Below are 15,607 nucleotides of genomic sequence, written 5' to 3'. Positions count from 1 at the left end.
TTGAATTGAATTTATTTCTTAACATCCTTCACATACATGAGGAGTAAATATTTTTATGTTACATCTCTGTCTAAATGTGCAATCTGTATTCATAGTAATTTATAATAAATAAAACAGTCAATGTAACATAGAAATACACTCAAATCAATATGAGTTCATCAGTCTGATGGCCTGATGAAAGAAGCTGTCCTGGAGCCTGTTGGTCCTGGCTTTTATGCTGCGGTACCACTTCCCAGATGGTAGCAGCTGGAATAGATTGTGGTTGGGGTGACTCAGGTCCCCAGTGATCCACAAGTAGATGTGTGCACAGGTGCAATGTACAGCAGCATCACAGGCACTTAGCATTAGAGACAACGTTTACAAGAAAAACATAAATAATACAAAATTATGCAAGGAAGAACAGAATTAAAACAAAATTAAAAACAGTCTTCACTATGGAAGTCACTCACAGTATGCTGGAAGTTCATGAGTGTCAGTGGACAGAAGTGAGTGCAATTGCTATTACTAGGGAGAAGGTGCTTAGAAAACTAAAAGGTAGCCAGGTCACCTGGATCAGGTGGACTACATCCCAGTGTTCTGAAAAAGGTAGCTGAAGGGATTGTGGAGGCATTAGTAATGATCTGTCAAGAATCACTAAATTCTGGCATGGTTCGAGAGGGCTGGAAAATTACAGATGTCACTCCTCTCTTCAAGAAGGCTATGAAGTAGAAGGAAGCAAAATATAGGCCAGTTAGCCTGACTTCAGTGGTTGGGAAGATGTTGCAGTTGATTGTAAAGGATGTGGTTTTGGGGTACTTGGAGGCACATGATAAACTCAGCATGATTTCCTTAAGAGAAAATCTTGCTTGAAAAATCTGTTGGAATTCTTTGAGGAAAGAACAAGCAGGATAAACAAAGGAGAATTGGTGGATGTTATTTACATGGATTTTCAGAAGGTTTTTGAGGAGGTGCTTAACAAGTTAAGAGCCCATGGTAATACAGGAAAGATACTAGCAGGGACAGTGCATTGGGTGATTGGTAGGAGGCAAGGATTGGGAATAAAGGGAGCCTTTCTGAATGGCTGCCGGTAACTCGTGGTGATCCACAGGGGTCTGTGTTGGGAGTGCTTCTTTTTACATTATATGTCAATGATTTAGATGAATGAATTGATGGCTTTGTGGCCAAGTTTGTGAATGATACGAAGACAGGTGGAGGGGCAGGTAATCCTGAGGAAGCAGGGAGGCTACAGAAGGACATGGACAGATTAGAAGAATGGGCAAAGAAGTGGCAAATGGAATACAGTGTTGGGAAGTGTATGGTCATGCACTTCGGTAGGAGGAATTAAAGCATAGTCTATTTCCTAAACAGGGAGAAAGTTTAAAAATCTGAGATGCAAAGGGACTTGGGAGATCTCATAAAGGATTCCCTAAAGGTTAACTTGCAGGTTGAGTCGGTGTTGAGGAAGGCAAATACAATGTTAGCATTCCAGTCAAGAGAACTAGAATATAAAAGTGAGGATATAATGCTGAGACTTTACAAGGAATTTATGAGGCCTTGCTTGGAGTATTATTAGCAGTTTTGGGCCCCTTATTTAAGAAAGGATGTGCTGATTTTGAGGAGGGTTCAGTGGAGGTTCACGATAATAATTCCGGGAATGAAAGGGTTATTGTATGAGCACCATTTGATGGCTCTGGGCCTTTACTCACTGGAATTTATAAGAATGAGGGGGGAATTTCATTGAAACCTATCAAATGTTGAAAGGCCTAGATAGAGTAGATATGGAGAACATATATCCTGTTGTGGGGGAGTCTAAGAATAGGCTCAGAATAGAGGGACATCCTTTTAGAATAGAGATAAAGAGGAATTTCTTTAGTCAGAGGGTGGTGAATCAGTGGACTTCATTGCCAAAGGCAGCTGTGGAGGCCAGATCATTGGTGTATTTAAGGCAGAGGCTGATAGGTTATTGATTAGTCAGGGCGGGAAAGGTTATGGTAATACAGTTATATTAATAGCAAAAGGATAGTGAGGGATAAAATTGGTCCCTTAGAGAACCAGAGTGGACAGCTATGTGTGGAGCCAAAAGAGATGGGAGAGATTTTGAGCAATTTCTTTTCTTCGGTATTCACTAAGGAGAAGGATATTGAATTGTGTAAGGTAAGGGAAACAAGTAGGGAAGTTATGGAAACTATGATGATTAAAGAGGAGGAAGTACTGGCACTTTTAAGGAATATAAAAGTGGATAAATCTCTGGATCCTGACAGGATATTCCCTAGGACCTTGAGGGAAGTTAGTGTAGAAATAGCAGGGGCTCTGACAGAAATATTGCAAATGCCATTAGAAACGGGAATGGTACCGGAGGATTGGCGTATTGCTCATGTTGTTCCATTGTTTAAAAAGGGTTCTAAGAGTAAATCTAGCAATTATCAGCCTGTAAGTTTGACATCAGTGGTGGGTAAATTAATGGAAAGTATTCTTAGAGATGGTATATATAATTACCTGGATAGACAGGGTATGATTAGGAACAGTCAACATGGATTTGTACGTGGAAGGTCATGTTTGACAAATCTTATTGAATTTTTTGAAGAGGTTACTAGGAAAGTTGATGAGGGTAAAGCAGTGGATGTTGTCTATATGGACTTCAGTAAGGCCTTTGACAAGGTTCCACATGGAAGGTTAGTTAGGTAGGAAGGTTCAATCGTTAGGTATTAATATTGAAGTAGTGAAATGGATTCAACAGTGGCTGGATGGGAGATGCCAGAGAGTAGTGGTGGATAACTGTTTGTCAGGTTGGAGGCCGGTGACTAGTGGTGTGCCTCAGGGATCTGTACTGGTTCCAATGTTGTTTGTCATATACATTAATGATCTGGATGATGGGGTGGAAATTGGATTAGTGAGTATGCAAATAATACTGAGATAGGTGGCATTGTGGATAATGAAGTACGTTTTCAAAGCTTGCAGAGAGATTTAAGCCAGTTAGAAGAGTGGGCTGAAAGATGACAGATGGAGTTTAATACTGATAAGTGTGAGGTGCTACATTTTGGTAGGACTAATCAAAATAGAACATACATGGTAAATGGTAGGGCATTGAAGAATGCAGTAGAACAGAGTGATCTTCGAATAATTGTGCATAGTTCCCTGAAGGTGGAATCTCAGGTGGATAGGGTAGTGAAGAAAGCTTTTTGTATGCTGGCCTTTATAAATCAGAGCATTGAGTATAGGAGTTGGGATGTAATGTTAAAATTGTACAAGGCATTGGTAAAGCCTAATTTGGAGTATTGCTTACAGTTCTGGTCACCGAATTATAGGAAAGATGTCAACAAAATAGAGAGAGTACAGAAGAGATTTACTAAAATGTTACCTGGGATTCAGCACCTAAGTTACAGGGAAAGGTTGAATAAGTTAGGTCTTCATTCTTTGGAGCGTAGAAGGTTGAGGGGGGACTTGATAAAGGTATTTATAATTATGAGGGGGATAGATAGAGTTGACGTGAATAGGCTTTTTCCATTGAGAGTAGGGGAGATTCAAACAAGAGGACATGAGAGTTAAGGGGCAAAAGTTTAGGGGTAACATGAGGGGGAACTTCTTTACTCAGAGAGTGATAGCTGTGTGGAACGAGCTTCCAGTAGAAGTGGTAGAGGCAGGTTCGATATTGTCATTTAAAGTAAAATTGGATAGATATATGGACAGGAAAGGAATGGAGGGTTATGGGCTAAGTGCAGGTTGGTGGGACTAGGTGAGAGTAAGCATTTGGCATAGACTAGAAGGGCTGAGCTGGCCTGTTTCCATGCTGTAATTGTGATATGGTTATATGGTTACATATGGAGAAGGCAGGAGAATGGGGTTTGAAGGGTAATTAGTCATGATGAAATGGTGGAGCAGACTTTTTGGGCCAAATTACACCTATGTCTTATGGTCTCAATGTCCATTGTTGTGCAAAGTGGTCATAGTGTTGGCATACTGAGGGTCGTGCAGGTTGGTTCAAGAAACAAATTGTTCTTATTCCTAAACGTCTAGGATATATACTCACGTCTTTGTAGGGTCCTTCTTTCTGAGTGAATATTCACTGACTTCTCATTAGTCAGCACTCTCCTGGGCACATTTTATAGCCTGTTTGTCACTGCTGTCCTTGCAGGCCAGTCTGCTCCGGCCAGTCACCTGATCAGGGTGGAAGGAAACAATCTGGCTCAGTATGTTGATGATGCTGTCACTGGGCGGCAGAGTGTCATGGTACCATTCGAACCCCCACAGGTACGTTGCAGTCTTTACACGTCTTTAATTCTTGAGTTCATCTCCAAGCAAGTAGCACCAAACTAAATCATTCATTTACACTTAAAGACTGAAACATAATTTTTTGCCTAGTGTGATCAAGTAGAGAGTAAGTTCAGCTGAGTTCTTTGCATAATCTAAGTTGTTGTCAGATATTGCGAACCCATGAACCAGGGTAATGGACCATGGTTGATTTAATATTTAATCTAAACAGATCATATAGATGGACCAGGTCAACCAGTTTTCAGTCAACAATATAAAGGAAAATCAGGGTAAGGTAAGTCACAGTATTGCAGACATATTTAACATAAGTAAAATTATGTTTTACTTATGTTTTTACTTTTATGTTTAAAATTATGAGCTGGTTTCTTGATCATTCAGCCACATTTTATGCACAAAAATCCCATCAAATGGACTTTTAAGGTTCTACTGACACCTAGTGGCAAGTATGAAATAATTACGTATTGCTGGAATCTAAAAACCTAATATTTAACCAGCCATCACTTAATTTTTAGAAAAAAAATAGCTAATAAGCAAATTGTCAACATTCAACAATAGGTGGTATACCAGCTGCATGCTGAAAGATTTTAGTTATAAATAGCATGTTTGGTGCTTGTCAGTATTGCTAAACACCAAAGCAGGCACTGTGAGGAAGCAGCTGAAAGGAGGAAATGATTTTTTAAATTCTATAATGTTATTCTTTGTTAAATTGAGAAACTCTTGTGGAAAGAAGTAATAATGAAGAATACCAATGAGACTTAGACAAGAGAACAAATTAAATTTAGTAAGTGACATCAAGCTTTCTTAGGCAGTCCCTTAGGGTTAAGGATGACTATAGGAGAGAGGTAAGAGATATTTCCATAGCTTTTGAGGTTGTTATTATAAAATAATGAAAATGGAGATCTGAGATTACTCCTATTTTCATTCATTTTCATTGAAGATGCTTATATTATGATGCTGATTATTGATTAGCATTGGTTGTGTACTGGTGATTGATTCCTCTGGTCTGTGCAGGTTGGAACCGAGTTCACTACAATTCTCTACAACTTCATGTGTAATAGCAGCTGTGTGGGTGGAATGAATCGAAGACCCATCCTCATCATCATTACCTTGGAAACAAGAGAGTGAGTATCCATTCCAATCTATTAACTACTCAGAAAATAAAACTGTGCAGACTGAAAAATGGCCACAACAGTGAGTTAAATCTATCCATATTTCAAAGTTATTCCCGTCTCTCCTGCTCCATTCTACATTATATCACACCAAACTGTCGTTCTTATCCTTGCTAATAGTCACTCTGCCCAAGGATTATTTTTAAACTTCTTTTATCTACAAATTTCTCTGTAGCATTGCTTAATATTGTCTCAGTCACCTCTCAAGATAAAGCCCCTTCCAAGCCCATCGGTCCTTCTCTTTGCCGTTCCTGTTCAGGTCCCATCCTTTATTCACTTTCAGCTGCCCTTCCCTTAAACTTATGAACTCCCTCTAGAAATTTGTCCATCTCCCTGTCCATAATTAACATGCTGTCAACCCCACCTCTTTAACCGGGATTTTACTTACCAAGATAGCAAAGATACAGTGCTATTTCTTCTTTGTGGAATGCATTGAAGAATTTATCTACAATAAAGACTTAAGAGTCTTGATGATGAAAATCACACACTGAGTGAACCACTCCTGGTATCTCCCTTAGTGGTCAGGTTCTTGGACGTCGGTCATTTGAGGGTCGAATCTGTGCCTGCCCAGGAAGAGATCGGAAAGCGGATGAGGATCATTACCGTGAGCAGCAAGCCATCAATGAGAGCGCAGCAAAAAACGGAAATGGTAACAAACGCAGTAAGTTTGCCGGTCTGGGCACAGATGAGCTAGCTGCTTGGGGATGTGTGGGATTAGGTGGATGGTCATTAACCAGACTGAGTTGTCGTGGTGGTGGGTGTGATGCGTAATCGTAGTGTCGTGACCAAATAAATTATATTTAGTAGTTTGGTATCTCCAGATATTGCTGTCTGTTTTTATCGTTAATGGATCTCTGTTATATTGGCAGAGCCTGGTTCTGCTCTCAGATCTTTGCCAGTTTCACACTGACCAGACCAGGGGCTTTATTTTCTTTATTTGCATTAGAGTTTCTGCATACTGAGGGGTGCTTAAGGTCAGAGGTGGGAATTTGTGGCTCTTTGATATTCATTTGCAGAGGTACACATATTGTATATTACTACATTATAATATGTTAATCTCATACAGAATACTGTCAGCAAGATACATTATTTCAACTTATTGTGGAATGTAAATCAACAAAGCTTGATCATTGGACATATAGGCCATGTGTAATTGATGGAGTTTGAAATTACATAGTTTAAGAAAGGTTGGAGTTATGAGAGGATGCTTTTGTCTGCTGTGTTTCAGCCTTCAAACAGGCACCACAAGCAGCACAGGGACCCAATGCAGGCATTAAAAAAAGGAGACATGGAGATGAGGAGTTCTTCTATGTACCAGTGAGTATTTCCATCATTCCTCTCGCCATCTAATTACTGAGTGGTATTTCGCTTCCTCCAAAACATTCCTTTTTCCTTGATTTTCTCTGCTTCCCTTTACAATACTACCAAGTCAATATCATTTCTAATGGCAGTAGAATTACACATTTAAAGAGAAGATTTCCTAAGCAGGACTTAATTTGCTTAGTGGAATATAGCAACTGCATCATCAGAATGCTCTTTACTTCATGCACGGGCAAGGAAAATTCAAAGTACATATATTATCAAAGCATGTATACTAGATACAACCTTGAAATTCATCTCCTTACAAGTGTCCATAAAACAAAGAAAACCAATAAACCCATTTTTAAAAACAGCATCAAACTGTGCAGAAGAGAAACACAAATCATGCAAACAATAAAAGTAAACAAGTAACATTCAGAACGGAAGTTCATGAAAGATGGTCCACAGCCATGAAGCCAGTCAAGTAATTCTCATGGAGCAGCAAGCTAAACCGGCCTTTCCCTTGCCTCCAGATCTGACATCCTGACCTTTTCAATTTGGCCTGGCACTTAAATCACCCAAATTTCAGGTCATTCCTCACCCTCAGACCCAGGCCCTGCCACGTCAATACACTCCTGGGCCTGGGGCCCCACTACATCGATTCGGCCCAGCACTTATATCGATCAATGCCTGCCCAGTCAAGTTTTTCCTAAGATTATCCGGAAGCAGATTAGCCTTCAGGGACCTAGTACCTCCTGATCCTTGCCCTCTGACTACCGGCAAATCATGTTAAGGCGCTGTGGCAGATATAGTTGAATAATTGACAAATGCTTTACAAGTTCAACATAAGATACTGTTTTGCAATGTGTACCACATTAAGAAGTTTCTGAGGCAGTGATGTAATTATTGATGAACATTTGAAGATACTGGTTTTGGCCATGCATGTGAAATTAGTATTATTGTGACACTAAACAAATCCTCAGGGCCTGAGTTGTGGTACTTTCTGCCAAGGCTAACTTGTTCATTCTCTTCAGGGAATTTGTCCCCGGAACACAGGCTATTGCTTTTAATCAAGACTTTCAGTTCAGTTTTAGAATAATGTAAAGCACATTTTCTTCAGTGTTGTGCAATTACTGTATTTTTCTTAAGTCAAAATATGTTTCTCAATTACCTCACCTGGATAAAAATGCATGTTCCTAACAATAGTACTTCAAGTGGTGTTGCATCATCTTAAACCCCATGCCATACCAAGAATCTACTCAACAGTGCAGTTAACATCTATACTCTGCAGTCATAATTAGTAGGCAGGATAAAATTGGCATTATGCCTACATCAGAGGCAGTGTGTTGACTCCTCATCATCATCTTAAATTCCTTTTTCAGGGTCTCTTGTATTTAAACTCATGTGTTGAGCAAAGGAACTTTTTCCCTTTCCAGTATCAGCATCAAACAGTTCTCAGGTCAGGAACAGAATGCATTTGTGTTTTATCCCACAAGATGTCTTGTTTCCATTCTCAGAAGAACATCCCTTTTGCAACAGCTTGATAATTCTGGTCCCCAGACCTGTTACCCTCAAGGCTTTACATGCTGTGATTACTGGTTAAGTGCCAATTAGTGCACCAGTATCAGAGTTGTTTGTATAATGAGCACAAGGTTCTAACCAGAGAATCACAGATGTATAGAGAAGGATTCAGCAAGTCATGTAACTTGTCACCTCGGGAATACAAAATGCATATTGTGTCCCTTGCAAATTTTCTGATTTGGGACTTAGTGGCAGTATTATAAATCCTATAATTTAGTTCCACAATGAAATTCAATATATTGTTTTACAGTCTATAAAAGGATCAAAGTGCTATGATTGTGAAGCATACCTATTCATTTCCAGCTTTCCTTCAGTAATATGAATTGCCCCTACAATTTTAGTTAATTCCCTCAATGCTACTGAACTCCGCTCGTTAAATGATTTCAGCCTTGGATGCAAGTAGGGTGGGTATTACACTTAGTTTCAGGCTAATAAGGGGAAGAGATTCTCTCTTCTTATCTGGTGATTTTCTGCTGAAGATTGTGAAGACAAAGATTAATCTACAAATGTTGTCTGACTAATGGTAGATAGAGAAAACTGAAAATCCTCAGAACCGCAGTGGTGATATGTGTGATGGTCTTGATATTTTCTCCCAGGTGCGAGGCCGAGAGAATTTTGAAATCCTTATGAAGATCAAAGAGAGCCTGGAGCTGATGGAACTGGTACCTCAGCAGCTTGTTGACTCCTACCGGCAGCAGCAACAGCAATTGCTGCAGCGACAGTGAGTACCCACACTCCTAACGACCTCTGCTGACTGTTACTGTCCTGTAGAATTATAGAGCGATGCAGCAAAGAAACAGGCCTTCTGCAACCATATTCATAGTGCCATCAGGCACCCATTTATATCAGTCCTACACCAAGTCCACAGTGTCATCAGACACCCATTTATACCAATCCTACACCATCCACACTGACATCAGGCACCCATTTAACCCAATCCTACACCATCCACACTGACATCAGGCACCCATTTAACCCAATCCTACACCATCCACACTGGCATCAGGCACCCATTTAACCCAATCCTACACCAAGTCCACACTGGCATCAGGCACCCATTTATACCAGTCCTACACCAATCCCATTTTATTCATCCTACATTCCCATCAACACCCCCAGATTCCAACATTCACTGACACACTAGGGGAAGAGCAGTTTAAATGGCTAATTAAAATCCCAATTCCCATTTACTTGCGATGTGGGAGGATACTGAAGGAAACCGATGTAGTAACTGAGAGAACATGCAGACTCTGCACATATTGCAGCAGGAGTCCTTTCTGAAATTTCCTTCCCTCCCTAATTATCATTCCCAAATCTCTCTCATAACCAAACGCTTTCACTTATTGTAGAAAATCCAACTGAAGGAAGCATGCTCCTCGCTAACTTTGGTCAGAATCCATTTTTGGTGTGAGGCACAACTGTCAGACAGAACCAAACAATTCACAAGTTTATGGGAGACTGGTATAATTACTCACTGAATCACTGCTCCACAGTCATGTCAGTAATTGCAATATAGCCAAACCAGGACTGAGTCATTAACAGTCAAGGATGAGAGTAGATAGATAGATAGATAGATAGATAGATACTTTATTCATCCCCATGGGGAAATTCAACATTTTTTTCCAATGTCCCATACACTTGTTGTAGCAAAAACTCATTACATACAATACTTAACTCAGTAATAATATGATATGCATCTAAATCACTAACTCAAAAAGCATTAATAATAGCTTTAAAAAAGTTCTTAAGTCCTGGCAGTTGAATTGTAAAGCCTAATGGCATTGGGGAGTATTGACCTCTTCATCCTGTCTGAGGAGCATTGCATCGACAGTAACCTGTCGCTGAAACTGCTTCTCTGTCTCTGGATGGTGCTATGTAGAGGATGTTCAGGGTTTTCCATAATTGACCGTAGCCTACTCAGCGCCCTTCGCTCAGCTACCGATGTTAGACTCTCCAGTACTTTGCCCACGACAGAGCCCGCCTTCCTTACCAGCTTATTAAGACGTGAGGCGTCCTTCTTCTTAATGCTTCCTCCCCAACACGCCACCACAAAGAAGAGGGCGCTCTCAACAACTGACCTATAGAACATAGTAAGTGTGTTTAGTTGCCAAGAACCCAGCAAAATACAGTAGCATAATTCCAGTTACTATAAATCACTTTTAGGACTGGTAACTGCTGTATTTATCTCTCACTAGTTTGTTATAACATGAAAATTGAACCTGGGATCTTAACACTCTCTACAGCCCTGTATCTTCCACTTTTGTACAAGTTTACTGAATGTACACGGAACGAAAGTCAGATTTTTGTGCCTGCATAATGAATGAAGCCAGTGTTCTTTACTAATACTGCAAACTATTCCAAATTACCCTTCTTTTGTTTTGAGCAGGCAGCAGTCTTCATCTTATGGCACAGTGATACCCCCCACAAACAAGGTACCCAATATGATGAACAAACTGCCCTCTGTCAACCAGCTGGTGGGACAGTCCTCCCAGCACAGCCCAAGTACCTCAGCCACCCATGGACATATTGGTAAGTCAGCATGATCACATATGCCAGGATCATTTATTTAAATGATCAGCATTTCTTGAGACTAGAATATGTATGCTTTTCCATTCTTTCATTCATAGAACATATCCCGCATAACCCAATGATATTCATCCCATCAATCCACCTCAGTGTTTTCAGCAGTTACAGTTTTTAGATTTTCATTTTTAGTGTCCTCACGTTTTGGTTCATTTTATTGTCTAAACCCAATCATAGAGCAAGATTTAAAGAATATGAAATAAAGTAATTCAGGCTAAATATTTTTGGGAAGTGTGGGAAATTGAGAAAGTAAGGAGTGTCGCAATTGTGACATGTATAACATTGTCCTTGCAGAGCTGCATTCCAGCTTTATCTTCATCATCCATGAGATCATCTCCGCCCTGTTCCTTATTTCACTCCTTTTCCAGGTACCCTATTGCCTTTCAGCACTGTCTACTGCTATATCTGCACTTGAAGTAAAAGCTCTCTCCAAATCAGTTAGAACTGCGCCCAACTAACTGCAAGTCTTCACTCTTCCACTTAGAGCAATGCTTGTACATTCTTCGGTCTTCTCAAACACTTTATCTATTCCTAGCCAACATATTTTATTGTGTCTAGTGTCCATATTCACTGCAAGTCCACTGTAGCAAACTGGAGCACATTTGGCGCAAGGTGGATGTAGTTATCACTGGCTTTGTCACCTCATCTCATGTCATGTCATTAAACACCACTCTCCTCTGCTGAACTGTCAATACTCCAGATCATCCTCGAGAAGACTGATGCCACTTCTTTATTCTGCAACAGATAATCTCCTTACTCGGTTTCCATTCTTTGCCCTATGGCAATTGACATTGTAAACAGTTCCATTTCCTTAGTGAGTGATAGCATTCTCTTTCAAATGCCACCTCCAGTCTCCCATGTTTGATTCTCCCCACACAAAACCACTGAAGACGCTATCTGTGTCCTGTTTGATTGCACTACATACTTTGACCCGGATAATGACACTGTATGATCTTATGGTTTCCATTTTCTCCACATTCTGATGGGCCTCTTGACCGCCCTCAGTCCTGTCTGCATAAAGAATGAACTGTGGCACCTAGTGTGGAAGTGATTACCACATTTATTCTGTTGACCAACCCTGAGGAGATGAGAATAAAAGATATTACATCTGTGTTCACTCTTCCCCATTCATTTAGAGCCATCACCAATTATGTCCTATTTTACTCTGTCCTCTAAGGACTCATTAACATGCCAGCCTATGGGAAGGGCAGCTAGCATTACCCCGACTTCATCTGTTTCGACACTAAAATTCAGCCTTGTATAAGCCACTGGAAATGCTCATCTGTGGCCCTCCCAATCCTCTCCACAAACTCTGTATCCCTGTCACAATCACATCCTCATCTCTAGCCAGTGCTTCAAATGGCACTGCCACCAATCTCTCCATCCTATTCAGCTTCACTCTGAACTTCCAGTCCGCTGCAGACGCTTTGACAATCCGAGCTGTTTGAGGGTTGAAAGAAGCAAAAGAAGAAGAACAATTTTATAGCTTTATCTACTTCTGTAGTTTTATAATAAAATATAGAAAAGTTTAAACAGACATAGAGCGAGAATCATTCAGAGAAGGAGCCCCCATCCAAACTTGGTCTTTCCCTCTGTGTACAATTAGGACCTGGCATTGTGAAATTACCAGCCTGCTTCATACATAGGAAAATGATTCCTCTGCATGGTGCATTTAACATGTGCACACTAGGGATTTCATAAGATGCAGTTCCTCAGTTGCAGAATCACTCCGTAATATTAATTCTCAAAGGATATTTAGGTATTTTTATTAAAAATACTGGACTAGAAATTGTAATACTCCATTAGAGGCAAGTGTGCCCACATACATTGTGGAGGTGACAATCAGAAGATTAGAGCTGGTAGAGGGAACGGGTGGCTAACTCGGGTCACAACTGATGGAGTAGGGGACATGGTCAAAGAGCTGAGACTATAGGAGGGTGGTAGGTGCTGGGGTGTGTGCAACTAAGGATCAGGCTGCTGCAGCTGAAATCTGGAGAGTTTGGAAGCATTGGGGCGGTTTAGGGACCGAGGCTGTGAGATTGGTATAAGGTTACGATGGTTAGGTGCCGTGTTTAGTAGTAACATGGTGTGGGCCCAAGGTTAGAACTGAACCTTGACAGACTACTGTGCAATAGAAACATGATTATTGCAGGAGTGACTTGAAGATAGTTGATCCTTGGATAACAGATTAATTTGAAGTGCTGCACAAAGAATACTGTCATGATACACCTGACACTGAAAACCTATCAGTCAGGCAAGTGCACCTTGCAGAGTGGGGTGTCCAGTAAAATTCCCAGACTGATTCTAAATGACAAAGTAGTTATTATCATGTTTTACAAATGCATGACTTCATCTTCAACACAGAAATAAGCAGCACTACTCCACCCAATATTAGGCATCAATTTTCTACCAACACAAGAGATTCTGCAGATGCTGGAAATCCAGAGTAACACGTACAAAATTCTGGAGGAACTCAGCAGGTCAGGCAGCATCTATGGAAATAAATAGTTAACACTTTGGGCCAAAACCCTTCATGAGCTCTGCCCAGTTTCATTCAATTCCATAGATGCTGCCTGACCTTCTGAGTTTCTCCAGCATCTTGTGTCTGTCAATGGTCTAATCCAGTAATCTGAGGAAACAGTAGGGTGTAAATGAAGAACTGAACAATTTGAACAATGTTGGCCAATATTACCAACTAACAAATAGGCAAAAGATTATGAAGATTTTTTTCTCTTTCAGGGCCAAGTATAATGAACAACCACCACCATCACCACCATCATCACATCCCAAACAATGGAAACATGAATGGAGGGAATTCCTCTCAGTCAGCAGGCATGGGGCCTGCTTCACACTGCACCCCGCCCCCACCCTACAATGCAGACCCTGCTCTCGTCAGGTAAGCTGTCCCCTCTGTCACACCACATTATCTCCCATGGTAAGCCAGATAATGTCATGTGTGCAATTCTTTGCAGAATGGATATTGTTTAATGAACATGTGATTTCAAATCATCTGGGCAACATAACTATAGTTTTCTCTTTTCGATTTTTCCTCAGAAAAACAGATGTAGCTCTTTAAGTCGCTTAGCATTTTTGCCCAATGAGTAGCGGAACAAGTAAGGGTTTTGTCCAATACTTGACCTGCTCAGTTAGCCAATCCCAGCCAGTGCTGCAGTGGTGGTTTAGAGGGCCTTGAGGCCTCCCCTATTTGAGAAGGGGAGAGGGCTACCAGGTCTCTCCCCCTGCTCATGTATCAACAACTCTTGCTGGAAATGGAGCACATGCATGCGTTGAGTGAGGACACAATCAGTTTTGGCTGTGTTGTCTGTAAAGGTCAAGCCTGCCAACATTCACTGTTGAGGATCGAAGGTGACTAAAACGGGAGAAGCATCAGAAGGTGACTGGCAGCAGAGTCAACAGCGAAGGTTGGATCAGTGAGAATAACTAATGTGGGTACTGATTGGGTACACACTATCACCTAAGATGCCCCGATCCATTAATTTTAATAAACCCTTATTTATTCTCTGCTCAATTAAGTTACATGTTTTTGGTCAGCCCATTCGACTCAATAAACCTGTAGTTTCCTAGTCAGCCTCTTCCTTTGAGGCCTGTTTTCAATTTTATGACTGTTGTATTTATTGAATTTTCTTTCATAGTTTTTTAACAGGTCTGGGCTGCCCTAACTGTCTGGAATATTTCACCTCACAAGGGCTGCAGACTATGTACCACTTGCAGAACCTTTCCATGGAGGTACTATTTACAAATACTTGTGTGTTATAAATGAAGAGAATGACAGATGGGGCCCTTCCTTTTTGGACAGTGATAAAGTTCACAATGTAGAGGGTACTGTGTGGGTTGGTGGGATACCAGACCCCCCCCCCCAGAAGGTTATATGCTTGTGTCTTTAAGCCAACCCACACCTGTTTGGAGAAACACGTTGTCAAGAAATCCTAGCACAGTGAATGTTGGCGGGTGCCATGGTAGCATAGCAGTTACCGTGACGCTATTACAGCTCAGGGTGTCAGAGATTGGATTTCAATTCTGACATTATCTGTAAGGAGCTTATACATTCTCCCACAACCATGTGGGTTTCCTCCGAATTCCTCCCACGTTCCAAAGACGTACCAATTAGTAGGTTAATTGGCCATTGTAAACTGTCTTGTGATTTGGCTAGGATTAAGTAGGTGGGTTGCTGGGTGGTGTGGCTCATTGGACGAGAAAGGCCTGTCCCATGCTTGTCCAAAACGCACAGAGGAACACTAGATAGTGATCAGGAGCACGAGTCCCCATTCCTGAAGTTCATTCTCCCACCACTACCTCTGTATTGCTGGGATCAGTTAACCCAATGTATGCTGGTAATTAGGTCTTTAGTATTTTGGCTTATATAGGTCAGGTGCACACTACATTTATCAACCAACTATGAGAGAGCCCTGATTTTATTAGAACAATTTTTGCCCCGTCTGCAGTAAATAAGCCATGTTCTACTTCTCCGAATTTTGTTTATGTGGTTTTTTAGTTGTCCTCATTTTTCTATTTCCTTTCTAATAGTATTCTTTGGAGCAGGTGGGCCCCATGTTAATTTGGGAGCTATCCCAGATTCACTGTATTAGTGACAGCCACAATCCCTCCCAATAAAACCTCCATATTATTCTGTGAGAAACTGGAAGAAGCTAAGTTAGGGATATCCCACATCAGGGGTCAGGTGCATGGATGTCCCTGCCTGATATCCA

General features: G+C 40.9%; 1 protein-coding gene and 1 long non-coding RNA gene across 9 annotated transcripts in view; one reads left to right on the top strand and one right to left on the bottom strand.

Annotated features, from left to right (window-relative positions):
- LOC140718436 (uncharacterized) overlaps positions 1 to 15,607 on the bottom strand; it is a 36,175-nt gene that overhangs the window by 10,790 nt on the left and 9,778 nt on the right. For both annotated transcript variants that reach the window (XR_012096691.1, XR_012096692.1), the window contains exons 3-4: positions 5,806 to 5,980; positions 4,007 to 4,134 (exon numbers count right to left, since the gene is read on the bottom strand). This is a non-coding gene — a long non-coding RNA (uncharacterized lncRNA). The remainder of the gene's footprint in view (positions 1 to 4,006; positions 4,135 to 5,805; positions 5,981 to 15,607) is intronic.
- Positions 1 to 15,607, top strand: part of tp73 (tumor protein p73) — a 228,472-nt gene that overhangs the window by 205,989 nt on the left and 6,876 nt on the right. For 5 of the 7 annotated variants that reach the window (XM_073032166.1, XM_073032170.1, XM_073032169.1 and 2 more), the window contains 8 exons: positions 4,112 to 4,227; positions 5,260 to 5,369; positions 5,936 to 6,078; positions 6,646 to 6,734; positions 8,894 to 9,018; positions 10,684 to 10,826; positions 13,620 to 13,776; positions 14,534 to 14,627. In XM_073032166.1, the coding sequence (XP_072888267.1) occupies positions 4,112 to 4,227; positions 5,260 to 5,369; positions 5,936 to 6,078; positions 6,646 to 6,734; positions 8,894 to 9,018; positions 10,684 to 10,826; positions 13,620 to 13,776; positions 14,534 to 14,627 (977 nt within the window). The remainder of the gene's footprint in view (positions 1 to 4,111; positions 4,228 to 5,259; positions 5,370 to 5,935; positions 6,079 to 6,645; positions 6,735 to 8,893; positions 9,019 to 10,683; positions 10,827 to 13,619; positions 13,777 to 14,533; positions 14,628 to 15,607) is intronic. The other 2 variants (XM_073032167.1, XM_073032172.1) reach the window with 2 other exon arrangements.

This window comes from Hemitrygon akajei, chromosome 29, assembly GCF_048418815.1.
Source record: "Hemitrygon akajei chromosome 29, sHemAka1.3, whole genome shotgun sequence".
Classification (NCBI taxonomy): domain Eukaryota; kingdom Metazoa; phylum Chordata; class Chondrichthyes; order Myliobatiformes; family Dasyatidae; genus Hemitrygon; species Hemitrygon akajei.
This window is presented reverse-complemented; position numbering and strand designations above follow the sequence as displayed.